Genomic DNA, 12,821 nt, shown 5'->3' on the forward strand with positions numbered 1-12,821 from the left:
CCAATCACCCATTTAATGTTAGATAATTTAAAATTATAGGTAAATCATTTGTTTTTTTATTAATTTTTTATTTGATTTTATGTTTGATTTCAAAAAATTTAAAATTTTAAGTTTAGAGGTGTGATTTGGATAATAATTTAAGTATTTTGAAAAATTATTTTTAAAAATTATTGAAGGTTTCCTGAAATGAACGTTTAGAAATTTCTTTAACCTGTCTAAAATTTATTTTCAAAATCTTTCAAAATCTTTTAGATATTCACTTTTGAAAATCTTTGAGAATTTTTAGAATTTATCAATAGTTTTTTTATATTTATTTTCAAAATCCTTCAAAAAAATTTTAAAATGAATTTTCGACACACAATAAACTTCGACTATCAATAAAAATCAAATAACTTTTTAGTACACAAGAATTAACCCTATTATGTCATTAGTAATGAGGACCTCTAATCTTGCAGCTATCAAACATTGTTCGTTTATAACGTTTGTAACATTTTATTTTTCTGATAAATATGCATATAATAAGAATCGCTAAGTGTGAATTGGTTGCTGCACCATATGCAATGGAGCATGATTGTTTTATTGCACATGATGCAATACCCACTTGCACAAGTGCTCTTTACAATTAGCGATTCTTTTCAAATAAATATTTGTTAAAATTGATAAATATTTCAAACGTTATTAATTGGACAATATCTAACCAAAAAATTAAAGGATTTTATTATTGGATTTAAACATCTTATGTCGAAAAAATTATTCCATATCTGTTTGGATATTGCAGCAAGAAACATTCGATATTTTCGTGATAGACATTAATCAAGAGATCATAACAAAAAAATTGAAGTAAAAAATTATTTTTAAAAATATATTTTTGAATAATTAAATGTTTTTTGAAAATACATTTTTAAATAATTATAATATTTTTTAAAAATAAATTTTGATATAATTAAGAAGTTTTTAAAAATGAATTTTTGGTATATTAAAAAAGTTTTCGAAAATTCATTTTTATTAATTTAATGAGAATTGATGTAAAAATTAAAAAGATAATTAATTAATAAATATTTAAATAATCTTCTTATTAATTAAGTTTTTGCTGTGTATCGAGAGTTTTTTTTTGGATGCAAATAACATCTTTCCATATTCTCGGACTAGTAGAACCTTTATTATCTCTGTTTTTGGGACTAGTAGAAACTTTAGTCAGTGGAAAAGAACCTGTATAACAGGTTCCATATTCTTCCTAGTTCCTAGTCAGTTCTCATCGTAATCATCGCTCTTGTAACTGCTTTACTGAGATCTTGTATCCTCCTTTTGTCGTCCTCACTCCTCGCAGTATCATGGTTTTGCTCCATTTTGTAACCATACATCAGGTAGGACAGCGGGATAGAATCAAATATGTCGAGCCAACCAGAAAGGTAAAGATTTTTTACAATTTGATATAATTAATCAAGTCTTAGAGAGAGAGAGAGAGAGAGAGAGAGAGAGAAAGGATGTTTTGCATGAACCTTCTTGTATCCAGGTGGAAATTTGTTAAAATAAAAAAAAATCCAAATTGACGTTAGTCTGCTCAACAAAACAATTGTTGTTTATTGTATTTGATGAACTTCAGACAAATGGAGAAGCCTCCTTGTTTAGCATTGATTTCATTAGATAGGACATTGTATCAGATAGATAGGGACCTGTTCATTATGTAAGCCTTGTGACTGTATCCCCACAACTACAAGAAAAAAGTCAAACTCCCACTAAAGTCTTTGTCCGGAAAAGGATTTCTGACACGAAAAATGTCCTCAAAATACTTAAAAGACAGATTTGTGTTGAGGGTAATGATTAATTTTGAGTAGGAATTGAGATGGCACCCTTCCATGTCAAAGTTTCAAGCAGGATTGACAAAACCAAAAACCATAACCTTTCATTTTTTAAAAATAAATACGACCTTAATTTGTATAGCATGCCGGCCTGGCCTGGCCTGGCAGGGGTAAATCAGAAGCCACTATCATATGAGAATCCATTGTTGTATGACCCTTGAAACTTAATCAGTCTGGGTCGCCCGCAATTTTTGTCTTTCTGCCTGATCTTAAGTAAGCTATATGTTTGTAAGGAGAGCAAATACTTGATGATGATAGAAGACAAGCGGAATAAGCAAAGCTCGTTGACTCCTAGGACACACCATTGCTCCTCCAAAAGTAGAATCTTGTTTCGTTTCATGTTTGTCCGTAGTATTATATCCCTCGTTCTTCTTTCATGTTTCATCACCTTTTCTTAACACTTTAATTTCACATTTTCCAATATTCCATCTGACCCCTATCTTCAATCTCTTCCATGGCTGATTCCTCCTTTGAAATCGACTACTCCTCTTCCCTAAACTACCACCACCAACGCCATAACACGCTGGCTTCACCCTATGCCTCAAGTTCTTCCACGCCACTCCACTCTGCCCGAGTGTCCCGCCCCACTCCAAGGAGGCTCCATCAGCGCACTCCTGCCACGCCTTTTGCCATGGACGATGACATGTCATGGCAAAGTGAAGTTTCATGGCAGTTTGAGCCTTCTGGTTGGCATGACAGCCGCAATTTGGGTGCCACCCTTAGTCCTTGGGCGGCATCCAGCACCTCATCATTAAACAGGAGGGTATTTCGTCGACGCTCCGCTAGTGAATATTATCTTTCTCACACCTCCGGAAGGTTTAGAAGCTTTGCAAATCCGTTCTATGAGCTTTCACGTTATGGAGCTGTGCCTTCAGGAAGGCTTGAGCTTCAAAGCTATATTGCTAGAGATAATGACAGTTCATCACATCACCATCTGGGAGATCTTATTAAGTCTCATAACGAGATTTCAAGGCTGGCTACTATTAGAGAAGGGAGAAGTAGAAATGGTGCTAGTCCGTTGGCTGAACATGATGAGCTTAGCACTATAGATTATGACACTCCAGAAGATGTTGAGAGACAAATACGCCTATTAGGGACTGATCCTAACCTTCATACAGGCGCCGGTGCGAGTCGGTTTTCAGTTTCACAGGCTTATATGGATGCTGATCAGGACGTTAAGCTTGGAGGACATCATCATGGTCGTGGACTATCACATCAGAGTAGCCATGAGCATGGTAGGAGTCATTACACTAGGCACAATGTGGACAGTGATCTTGATTCAGTAATACTGCATAAGCTTGACGGTCATGGTGCTTGGCAATCAACTAGTCATCATTTTGGTGGTGATCATCGGTATGATGATCTTGGTGGGCATGATAATGAAGGGCATGGTCATGGATTATCACATCATAGTGTTCATAGTGACCTGGGTGAGCATCTTCAAATGAGACACAAGTTGGAAGGTCTTGACCATAAGTTGCATCAAGGGCATCATGATCGTGACACTTGGCAATCGGCAAGCCATCAATTCGGTGGTGATCACCTTTATGATGACTTTGTTCTGGCACCAGATTTCAATGAAGATGATAATGAAGAGGAAGAGGGTGGAGAGCCACCAAGGCCGGTTGGTTTGTTCAGTTTGTTCAAGTATTCAACAAAATGGGATGTGGTACTCGTGATTTTGGGTTGTTTAGGAGCCCTGATAAATGGGGGTTCACTTCCTTGGTATTCTTACCTTTTTGGTAAGTTTGTCAATAAGATTGCTAGAGAATCATTGAAAAGTGACAAAACCCGGATGATGAAGGATGTAGACAAGGTAAGAATTGAAACAAGAATTCTTACGTTATTAATACACAGCTTTTCTCGTTCAATTTTTCCAAATAGTATTAATGATCAACAATCGTTAGAAATTGAACATTCTTGTTTGTTGCTATCAATCGAAGATATAGTTAATATATAAACTCTTATGTTTTTCTTTTCCTCCTGCTATATATCTTCAGATATGTATACTTATGTCTGGCTTGGCTTTAATAGTGGCGGTTGGATCATACTTAGGTAATGACAACATAAACAGGCAGAACTTCTCTCTTCTTTGTATCTTCATAAGTATTAGAATGATTTTTCATCAACAAATGGCAGAAATTACCTGCTGGAGGCTAGTTGGGGAACGGTCAGCTCAACGAATTAGAACAAAGTACTTGAGAGCAATTTTGAGACAGGACATCAGCTTTTTTGACACAGAAGTAAGTACCGGTGACATTATGCATGGTATTTCAAGTGATGTTGCTCATATCCAGGAAGTTATGGGAGAGAAGGTTAGCCCTTGATTTAATTTGCATCTCAATTGCTTAGGACTCTATCTATTTCTTTTCCAGAGGGTGTTTCATTTGTCTGTAGACCCAGAAAATTCGACTTTGTCTTACAATGGAAACTAGAACTGATGATGTGTTCAATACTTGAATTGTAATTTGCAGATGGCACATTTCGTTCACCATGTATTCACCTTCATATGCGGCTATGCAGTTGGGTTTTCGCAGTCATGGAAAGTGTCACTGGTAGTTTTTGCAGTTACCCCACTAATGATGTTCTGCGGTATTGCTTATAAAGCTGTTTATGGTGGTCTCACGGCAATGGAAGAGGTAAGAAATATCACAGTCACTGGAAATGTTTTCTGTGTCAGCTTCTTTGTCATTGTTTTTATGAACATTTAAAGTGTTCATATTTTTGGACTGCAGGTTTCTTACAGCAGAGCTGGTACCATTGCAGAGCAAGCAATAAGTTCAATTAGAACAGTATTTTCTTTTGTTGCTGAGGACAATTTGGCTGCAAGATATGCTGAATTATTGGCAAACTCAGTGCCTCTTGGTGCAAAGATTGGCTTTGCTAAGGGTGCGGGAATGGGGGTTATTTATTTGGTCACATATTCAACATTGGCATTAGCTTTTTGGTATGGTTCAATCTTGGTTGCTAGAAAAGAGATTTCTGGCGGCGCAGCAATTGCCTGCTTCTTTGGTGTCAATGTGGGGGGAAGGTATCGTCCTCTCTCTCCATCGAGCACAATTACACCTGCAACAGCTAGTGCATATTGTGTTAAAAAAAAAAAAAAAACTCCATATACATACTTGAAACAAATTGAACAATTAAGATGAAAATTTGCTTGTATTCTGATTCCAATATGTTTCCCTTTGAATATTTCATTCTCTCCAAATAAATGAAGTAACAAAAGGTTGTCCTGATCTTTTTTCAGGGGCTTGGCGTTATCACTCACGTATTTTGCTCAATTTGCCCAAGGCACTGTAGCAGCAGGTCGTGTATTTGCTATTATAGACAGGGTTGCGGAGATAGACCCCTATAACCCTGAGGGTAGGACATTATCCCGTGTTACAGGAAAGGTAGAGTTTAAGGGTGTCACTTTTGCTTATCCATCTCGTCCCGACACTACAATTCTCAGTTCTCTCAATTTAGTTATTCCATCAGCAAAGACTCTTGCATTGGTTGGGGCCAGTGGAGGTGGCAAGTCCACCATCTTCGCCCTCATTGAGAGGTTCTATGATCCTGACAAGGGTGAGCTCATTAATTATCTCATTCTAATAGTTTAATTGAGCTTAACAATGAGTTCTTGGTAAAAGCATTGTGTATTTAGTTTCTAATCTGGCTGGGTCTTTTAACCGGTAGGAACCATCACCTTGGATGGCCATGACTTAAGGACACTGCAAGTGAAGTGGCTAAGAAGGCAGATTGGTATGGTTGGGCAAGAGCCAGTTCTCTTTGCCACCACCATATTGGAAAACGTCATGATGGGCAAGGAAAATGCCACCCAGAAAGAAGCTGTTGCAGCTTGTGTCGCTGCTAATGCCCATAGCTTCATCTATGACCTTCCACTAGGATATGATACTCAGGTCAACAACCAAAACATTGGACATCCATATTAAGGAAATTCTTTATGCACCACTCAACACGGATATATAAATGAATAATTATTAACATGTTTCTCACTCAAGTTATGTTCTGAGTTCTGGCCTTGGAAACTGGATTGTAGGTTGGAGCTAAGGGAACTCAGTTATCAGGTGGGCAAAAGCAGCGAATTTCTCTAGCTCGTGCCTTGATTAAAGATCCTAGAATCCTTCTCTTAGATGAGCCTACTAGTGCCCTGGATTCTGAATCAGAGGCAGTTGTCCAACAAGCCATTGACAAGATTTCTAAGGGCAGAACAACAATTGTCATTGCTCACAGGTTAGCAACGGTAAGAAATGCTAACACTATTGTTGTTCTTGATCATGGCTCGGTTGTTGAGACTGGTAACCATCATCAGCTAATGGAGAGAAAAGGGGCCTATTATAAGCTTGTCAAGCTTGCTTCTGAAGCAGTTTCAAAACCTTCATTGAATGAGACAAATACTCAAAAGGGAATTGAGTTTTCCACATATGAGAACTCAGCGTATGAAGCATCAAGATCACCTTATGCGTACGAAACAAGGTCAAAGTACTTAAAGTCCATCCAAGAAGTTAACCAAGTAGAGAAGGAAATACAACAAAGGCAAAAGCCTAGAAATTTTCCAATTTCAGACGTATGGACTCTACAAAGACCAGAGCTCTTCACGCTTTCGCTAGGTTTCCTGTTGGGTATCCATGCAGGCGCTATTCTCTCCATATTCCCCTTGCTTTTAGGCAGAGCTCTTCAAGCTTACTTTGATGACAGCGCAAAAGCCATGAAGAGAGAAGTTGGGAAACTCTCCTTAGCTCTGGTTGGCCTAGGCTTTGGTTGTATAATTTCTATGACCGGACAACAAGGCTTCTGTGGTTGGGCTGGGACGAAGCTCACAGTAAGGGTAAGAGACCTCTTATTTCGGTCAATATTGAAACAAGAACCTGGTTGGTTTGATTTCGAGGACAATTCCACTGGAATCCTTGTTTCAAGACTCTCTGTTGATTGTCTCAGCTTTCGATCAGTCCTTGGGGATCGGTACTCAGTCTTGTTGATGGGTGTGAGTTCAGCCGCTGTGGGCCTTGGCGTCTCATTTTTCCTCGAATGGAGATTAAGCCTCTTGGCTGCTGCTCTTACTCCTTTCACTCTTGGTGCAAGCTACTTGAATTTGATTATAAATATTGGACCAAAGTTAGATAACAAATCTTATGCCAAAGCTAGCAACATCGCTTCTGGTGCAGTTTCAAATATAAGGACAGTGACAACATTTTCTGCTCAAGAAGAGATAGTTAAATCCTTTGATAAAGCTTTATCGGAGCCTAGGAAACAATCGGTGAAAAAGTCACAACTTCTTGGCCTGACATTTGGTCTTTCTCAAGGTGCCATGTATGGTGCATATACTTTGACACTTTGGTTTGGTGCCTACCTTGTAAAACAAGGCAAGACAGATTTTGGTGATGTATATAAAATCTTTCTCATTCTTGTGTTAAGCTCATTTTCAGTTGGACAACTAGCTGGCCTTGCACCTGATACCAACATGGCTGCCCAAGCAATTCCTGCTGTTTTTGATATCATTAATCGTAGGCCATTGATTGGTAATTTTCAAGAGAAAGGTAGAAAAATTGAACACTCCAAGTCATTGGATATCGAATTGAAAATGGTGACATTTGCTTATCCATCTAGGCCTGAAGTGATTGTGTTCAGGGACTTTTGTTTAAAGGTCAAAGGTGGTAGCATGGTAGCAGTGGTAGGTGCAAGTGGGTCAGGGAAATCAACTGTGATATGGTTGGTACAAAGATTTTATGATCCAAAAGAAGGGAAGGTAATGATTGGAGGCATAGAGTTGAGGGAGATCAATCTGAAATGGTTAAGGAAACAAATGGCCTTGGTAGGTCAAGAGCCTGCTCTGTTTGCTGGAAGTATAAGGGAAAACATTGCATTTGGGAACCCAAATGCCACATGGGGTGAGATTGAAGAGGCTGCAAAGGAAGCTTACATTCACAAGTTCATAAGTGGTCTCCCTGGAGGCTATGAAACTCAGGTATGATCTATTTAGCCCAACTTAATCATTAGTGTGTCTTCATTTTTTATAAAAAGGAGGTGGTATCATGAGAATATGGGAAAGGGTTTAGGTACTGGAATTTGAATTCCATATTTGCTGAATGTCATCTTTTAAAGATGATTATAACTAACTAAACTAAGCTCTAGATTTGTGGTCTTCAATTTGTCTAAGACTAAAAATGAAGACAAGTTAGAATTTGGTTGTACACATGTTAGAATTGCCTAATCCTTAGTTCAGATATTATACAGATGTATAGCTTACTGCACCATATTTAATTGTCTAACAAATAATTTATTTATCTCGCTATAGGTTGGAGAGAGCGGGGTCCAGCTATCAGGCGGTCAAAAACAAAGGATAGCAATAGCAAGGGCCATACTGAAGAAATCAAGAGTGCTGCTGCTAGATGAAGCAAGCAGTGCACTGGACTTGGAATCAGAGAAACATGTCCAAGATGCACTAAGGAGGGTTTCCCAGCGGACCACCACAATTATAGTAGCCCACAGGCTTTCTACAATTAGGGAAGCCAAAATGATAGCTGTCGTGAAAGATGGTGCGGTTGTGGAGTATGGTAGCCATGATACTCTTTTGGCTTCCCATCTTGATGGTGTGTATGCTAGCTTGGTTCGTGCTGAAAGAGAAGCCAATGCCTTTTCTTGAGATGCTACTTTTGATTTAGCCCAATAACAGTCCATCTAAGAGTTTTTGCCTGTTGGTCATTTCTGTTTCTGTTATTTACCTCAACAATTGGATTCTAAAAGGGAAAATCGTTACTGAATTTTTTGTAGTAAAGGTTTTCTAGGCTTCAGCCAATAAATTTTTCTACTTGAATCAGTTCAATCAAATTTATTTTCGTCGAATCTAACAAATTCATGAAAAATTATGTTCTTACATATTATTGATTTGATTATAATGTATTCAATAACTTAATTTACAAGTAATTAATAATTTTGTATGCGGATTGCAAATGCATAAAAGAAAAAACGTGTCATTTATACACTTTTTATTACCTAAAATGACATTAATGGTTCAAATGTTATAATAATGAAATGGATTATATTTAAAATTTGGTTAGATAGTCCCCTCCAAACTCCACCTACCTAACATATACACATCTAAAGTTAGAGGAAATTAATCCCCATGAACTTGTGTAAAGACTAAGCTATCTGGTTTTATGGGGATAAATGAACAAATTTTTTATTCATTTCATGACAAAACCAGAATTACAAACTCAAGAAAACCACCAATCCAACCATAAAAAAGATAAATGAAAAAAATAATCACAACAAAAGGCAGCAGCTGAGCGTTTACATTGGCACATAGTTACAACTAGAGAAAAAAAGAGCCTTCTTGAAGGCAATCAAAATACATTACATTTTTCTTTGGATGAATTAATACATTTTCTTCAATCATAATCTATAGATTTTTTGGGATGAAATTGAAGGAGTGTTTTTCAAGGAAAATCTTTGCCAACAAATGTTAACATAATGTAAAGAAAAGATGATTATATGATTAAGCTGAGTGATTTGAAATTTAGCATTCAAGCATGGGTGGCCTTAATCAAGTGATAAAAAGTCTTAAAAGCGCACCTAATTTTTATTATCCACAGTTCCACAACAAAAGTTTCGGTCCATTAATAGAATAAAATTATGGCATGCAAATGAAGAAGAAGAGGACGTTTAGAAGACCCTCACCTTCCATTTAAAACTCCATTCCTTCTGCTTCTAAAAGGAAATGCCACCATGAACAGACCCATGCTAACTTTACCAAAGTACCCGTTGGATATAACAATGGTAGTGCTCAAAAGAAACTATTTTCGATGGGGCATTTGAGTCATTGTGTGCCACATTCAAAAGAGAAAAAAGGCCCCAAAGTTGAAATTTCTCACACGAAAACATAGAAGTCAAGAGAAGTTGATGATTACGTGCCTGGCATGCAAAGCTATAGAGATTCTTGCGAGTTTGCAACAATGGCCACTTCACCAAAAAAGACCTGAACTCTCATTTGGTTGCTGAAACTGTAGCCATACGTAAAGAAGTTTTCTTTTTTTTTTTTTTCAACCTGTTCCTCAGCTCCTCTCAGGTTCTTGATTACTTGCATTAACATAAAGTTCTATTACCTAACAATTTTAGAGTTTAATGGCTGAATCAGGGAAAATATCCAAGTTGGAGTAGTTAGAAAATTCCAGGCTGGAGAATTCATACACTGGAAAAGAAGCAAAAGAATGGCATCACTTACACCAGGGGTGCTATTAAAGGTTCTTCAGAGTATGAATTCCAATGTAAAAGTTCGAGGGGAATATCGATCTGTGCTCCTGCAAGTAATCAGCATTGTGCCTGCTTTAACAGGATCAGAGTTATGGCCTAACCAAGGTTTCTTCATCAAAGTATCCGACTCCTCGCATTCAACTTATGTTTCCCTGTCACAGGAGGACAACGAGTTGATCTTGAATAACAAATTGCAACTTGGTCAGTTTTTCTATGTTGAAAGAGTGGAAGCTGGAACCCCAGTTCCAATTCTTGTTGGGATCAGGCCAGTTCCAGGACGGAATCCTTTTATAGGCAATCCAAAGGATTTGATGCAGATGTTGGTGCCATCGGAGGGTCCAGTGGCGGTTGATAATGAAGGGAATAATTGTTCAAAAACAAAGGAGCTTGTGGAAGTGAAAGAGGAGAGCCAGAGACAGAAAATCGTTATCAAAGAGGAAAAATCAGGTGTTGCATCAAGATATATGCAGGGTATTTTGCCATCAAATCCTAAAGCAAGTGGATCAGATTCGAATAGTAGTGTGAAAAACACTGAGAATGAGAATGGTGGAGCAGGTAAAAAGGCAAAAAACAAGCAACAGGAGACAAAAGGTCAGGTAATATTCTTGTTTAACATACATTTTCAGGTGATAATAAATTTATGAAAAAAATTAAATGCATATACATGGTTCATGTCTTTACAAATTACAGCAATGTGTATATCACCTAGTGAAAATTATGAGTACTAGCATTACAGGCACGCCTGGTAACTCCTTCCCGTCGTAGGCCAGAAGTATCAGTATCAAAGCCAGAGGTTGTTGCATCTAACACCGAGGAAACTATGGTGCCTCCAAAGAGCACAACCGTAAAACGCTCTTCAAGTAAACAGAAAAACATGGACAAGAAAGAGAAGAATAGTTTGACTGAAACAGGTTCGTGGAACTCTCTGCCTGCCAGTCTCTTGAAGCCGGGAAAGGTAGACACCTATGCTGAAAGATTTTTATGTTTAATTCATACATTTTCAACAATCTGGATTGTACATCGCATTTTATTTAGCCCATTTCTTCCATTAGTTTGGAGTCAAAGCATATTGAATAAAAATTCAATAACAGCATAATTCTTGTTTCTCATCTTTGATTATCAAATTTACAAGGGAATGCTGAGAAGAAGAAATTTAGCTTCTTTGATTGCAGCAGATGCTCAGAAGGAGGCATCTATGGCTGCAAATCTTGTAAAGTGTCTTAGGTAGGTACATTTTTTTCAATCCAAAATTCTCCATAGCAATTGGTTCCTATTAGTAAAAAAACATGATGAATTGAATGCTATATATGTAACAATGATTCTTCTAACTTCCATATTTTCTTCCAGCATGTTTTCTGATCTATGCTCCTCTGCCTCACCTGAGAACCCTCACCTCTCTCTCACCAAGTTCTTCACCCTCCAACATCTAATTGACCAACCAAGTGTCACGACACATTTAAAAGATAAGCCAATTCAGTTGTCTATTCATCCATCTGTGCTAGACACAGAAAAGTCTAACAAAAGGAAAGGTCTAACCCATGGAAAAAGTACATTAAAGTCTCCAAAACCTTCGATACAGTTGAGTGAAGCTGAAAAACTAGAATGGACCAAAGGAGATAGTGCAAAAGAGATAAAAGAACTGAGGGAAATTTTGCTGCATGAAACAAGAACTTGGTTTTTGAAATTTTTAGAGGTAGCATTGGATGTTGGATTTCGGATCGGTACCCAGGAGAAGAAAGGAAAAAGCGCCACAGGGCGAGTGATGGAGCAGGACAACCATATTGCTGTCACATTGTCACAACTAAAATATGCAAATGAGTGGCTTGATAAAATAAGAAACAATTTGAGCTTAGATGATAATGGATTGATGGAAACTGTTGAACGGTTGAAACAAAAGGTTTATGCTTGTTTGCTTAGCCATTTGGACTCAGCAGCCTCAGCTCTAGAGCATCGGCCTTGACCACAGTTGATTCAGCATGAAAGCATGATTTCACAACGTTTTTGGTCACCTAATGTTTGTAAGAACTTATATGTATCTAAGGTGATACTGATTTTCTGGAAGACATGAGCCAAACAGAAGTATAGACAGTTTGGCCAACCATATTTATGTTGTGGTTGTACTGTCAGCAAACTTATGAATACAAGTCCTTTGTGTATTACAATAAATTCATTGAAAGTTCACTTCAATCCACATTATTCATTTTTAACATTTAAGCCTGCAACAAATGTATAATTAAAATTTTAAATTTCGTGTTTCAAGAGGAAGAACTGAGAGAATCACCTTTGCGCCGAAGGAACTGCTCAATGCTTGATGTTTATCATTGAGCGAGAAAGGGAGAGAAAAGAAGGCGAAGAACCTGGAACATGAGAAGTATATGAGATTCTACTTGCTCTAACGATATCAGAATGTAATAAAGCCTCAAGAACCTGCTAGATGTTTGCAGCCTTGTGTTTAGGAAGGGAGAGTGTCCAAGCTCGAGAGCCAGGGCACATGCAAAATTTCACAGATTCTTGTCTGATAGCTTTAGCATTTGCCCTGCTTCTCCAGCATGGTTTACCCTCTCTAATATCGCATTTCTGGTTACCAAATTTCTGATAGAAAGAAACTGATAAAACATCTATCCACTTAAATCTTATAGAACCAGAAAAGATTTTGGCCCCAAAAAAACATATAATAATAATAAGCCTAGTGACAACTGAAAAGAAGGCTCA

General features: G+C 37.5%; 2 protein-coding genes across 2 annotated transcripts; both read left to right on the forward strand.

Moving 5' to 3' along the window:
- The first annotated feature begins 1,275 nt into the window (after window positions 1-1,275).
- LOC111281069 (ABC transporter B family member 19-like) lies at window positions 1,276-8,682 on the forward strand. The gene is made up of 9 exons (XM_089757470.1): window positions 1,276-3,675; window positions 3,860-3,914; window positions 3,999-4,174; window positions 4,334-4,498; window positions 4,595-4,890; window positions 5,107-5,423; window positions 5,535-5,758; window positions 5,899-7,824; window positions 8,155-8,682. Exons 1-9 carry the CDS (start codon window positions 2,314-2,316, stop codon window positions 8,500-8,502), a joined length of 4,869 nt encoding a protein of 1,622 aa, XP_089613596.1. The 5' UTR covers window positions 1,276-2,313; the 3' UTR covers window positions 8,503-8,682.
- A 446-nt stretch (window positions 8,683-9,128) lies between these two features.
- Window positions 9,129-12,275, forward strand: LOC111280925 (protein CORTICAL MICROTUBULE DISORDERING 1-like). Its single transcript, XM_022868469.2, has 5 exons — window positions 9,129-9,871; window positions 9,994-10,705; window positions 10,846-11,064; window positions 11,242-11,333; window positions 11,457-12,275. Exons 2-5 carry the CDS (start codon window positions 10,067-10,069, stop codon window positions 12,067-12,069), a joined length of 1,563 nt encoding a protein of 520 aa, XP_022724204.1. The 5' UTR covers window positions 9,129-9,871; window positions 9,994-10,066; the 3' UTR covers window positions 12,070-12,275.
- The last annotated feature ends 546 nt before the right edge of the window (window positions 12,276-12,821 follow it).

The sequence above is a fragment of the Durio zibethinus genome, chromosome 28 (genome assembly GCF_047325235.1).
Source record: "Durio zibethinus cultivar Kanyao isolate XHJ-2024 chromosome 28, ASM4732523v1, whole genome shotgun sequence".
Classification (NCBI taxonomy): Eukaryota; Viridiplantae; Streptophyta; class Magnoliopsida; order Malvales; family Malvaceae; genus Durio; species Durio zibethinus.

Coding starts and splice junctions, on each gene's coding strand:
- LOC111281069 (XM_089757470.1), top strand. CDS start 2,314: ATGGCTGATTCCTCCTTTGAAATCGACTACTCCTCTTCCCTAAACTAC. Junction 3,915..3,998: donor GGCGGTTGGATCATACTTAG/GTAATGACAACA, acceptor AACAAATGGCAG/AAATTACCTGCTGGAGGCTA. Junction 4,175..4,333: donor AGGAAGTTATGGGAGAGAAG/GTTAGCCCTTGA, acceptor TGTAATTTGCAG/ATGGCACATTTCGTTCACCA.
- LOC111280925 (XM_022868469.2), top strand. CDS start 10,067: ATGGCATCACTTACACCAGGGGTGCTATTAAAGGTTCTTCAGAGTATG. Junction 10,706..10,845: donor AACAGGAGACAAAAGGTCAG/GTAATATTCTTG, acceptor CTAGCATTACAG/GCACGCCTGGTAACTCCTTC. Junction 11,334..11,456: donor AATCTTGTAAAGTGTCTTAG/GTAGGTACATTT, acceptor ATTTTCTTCCAG/CATGTTTTCTGATCTATGCT.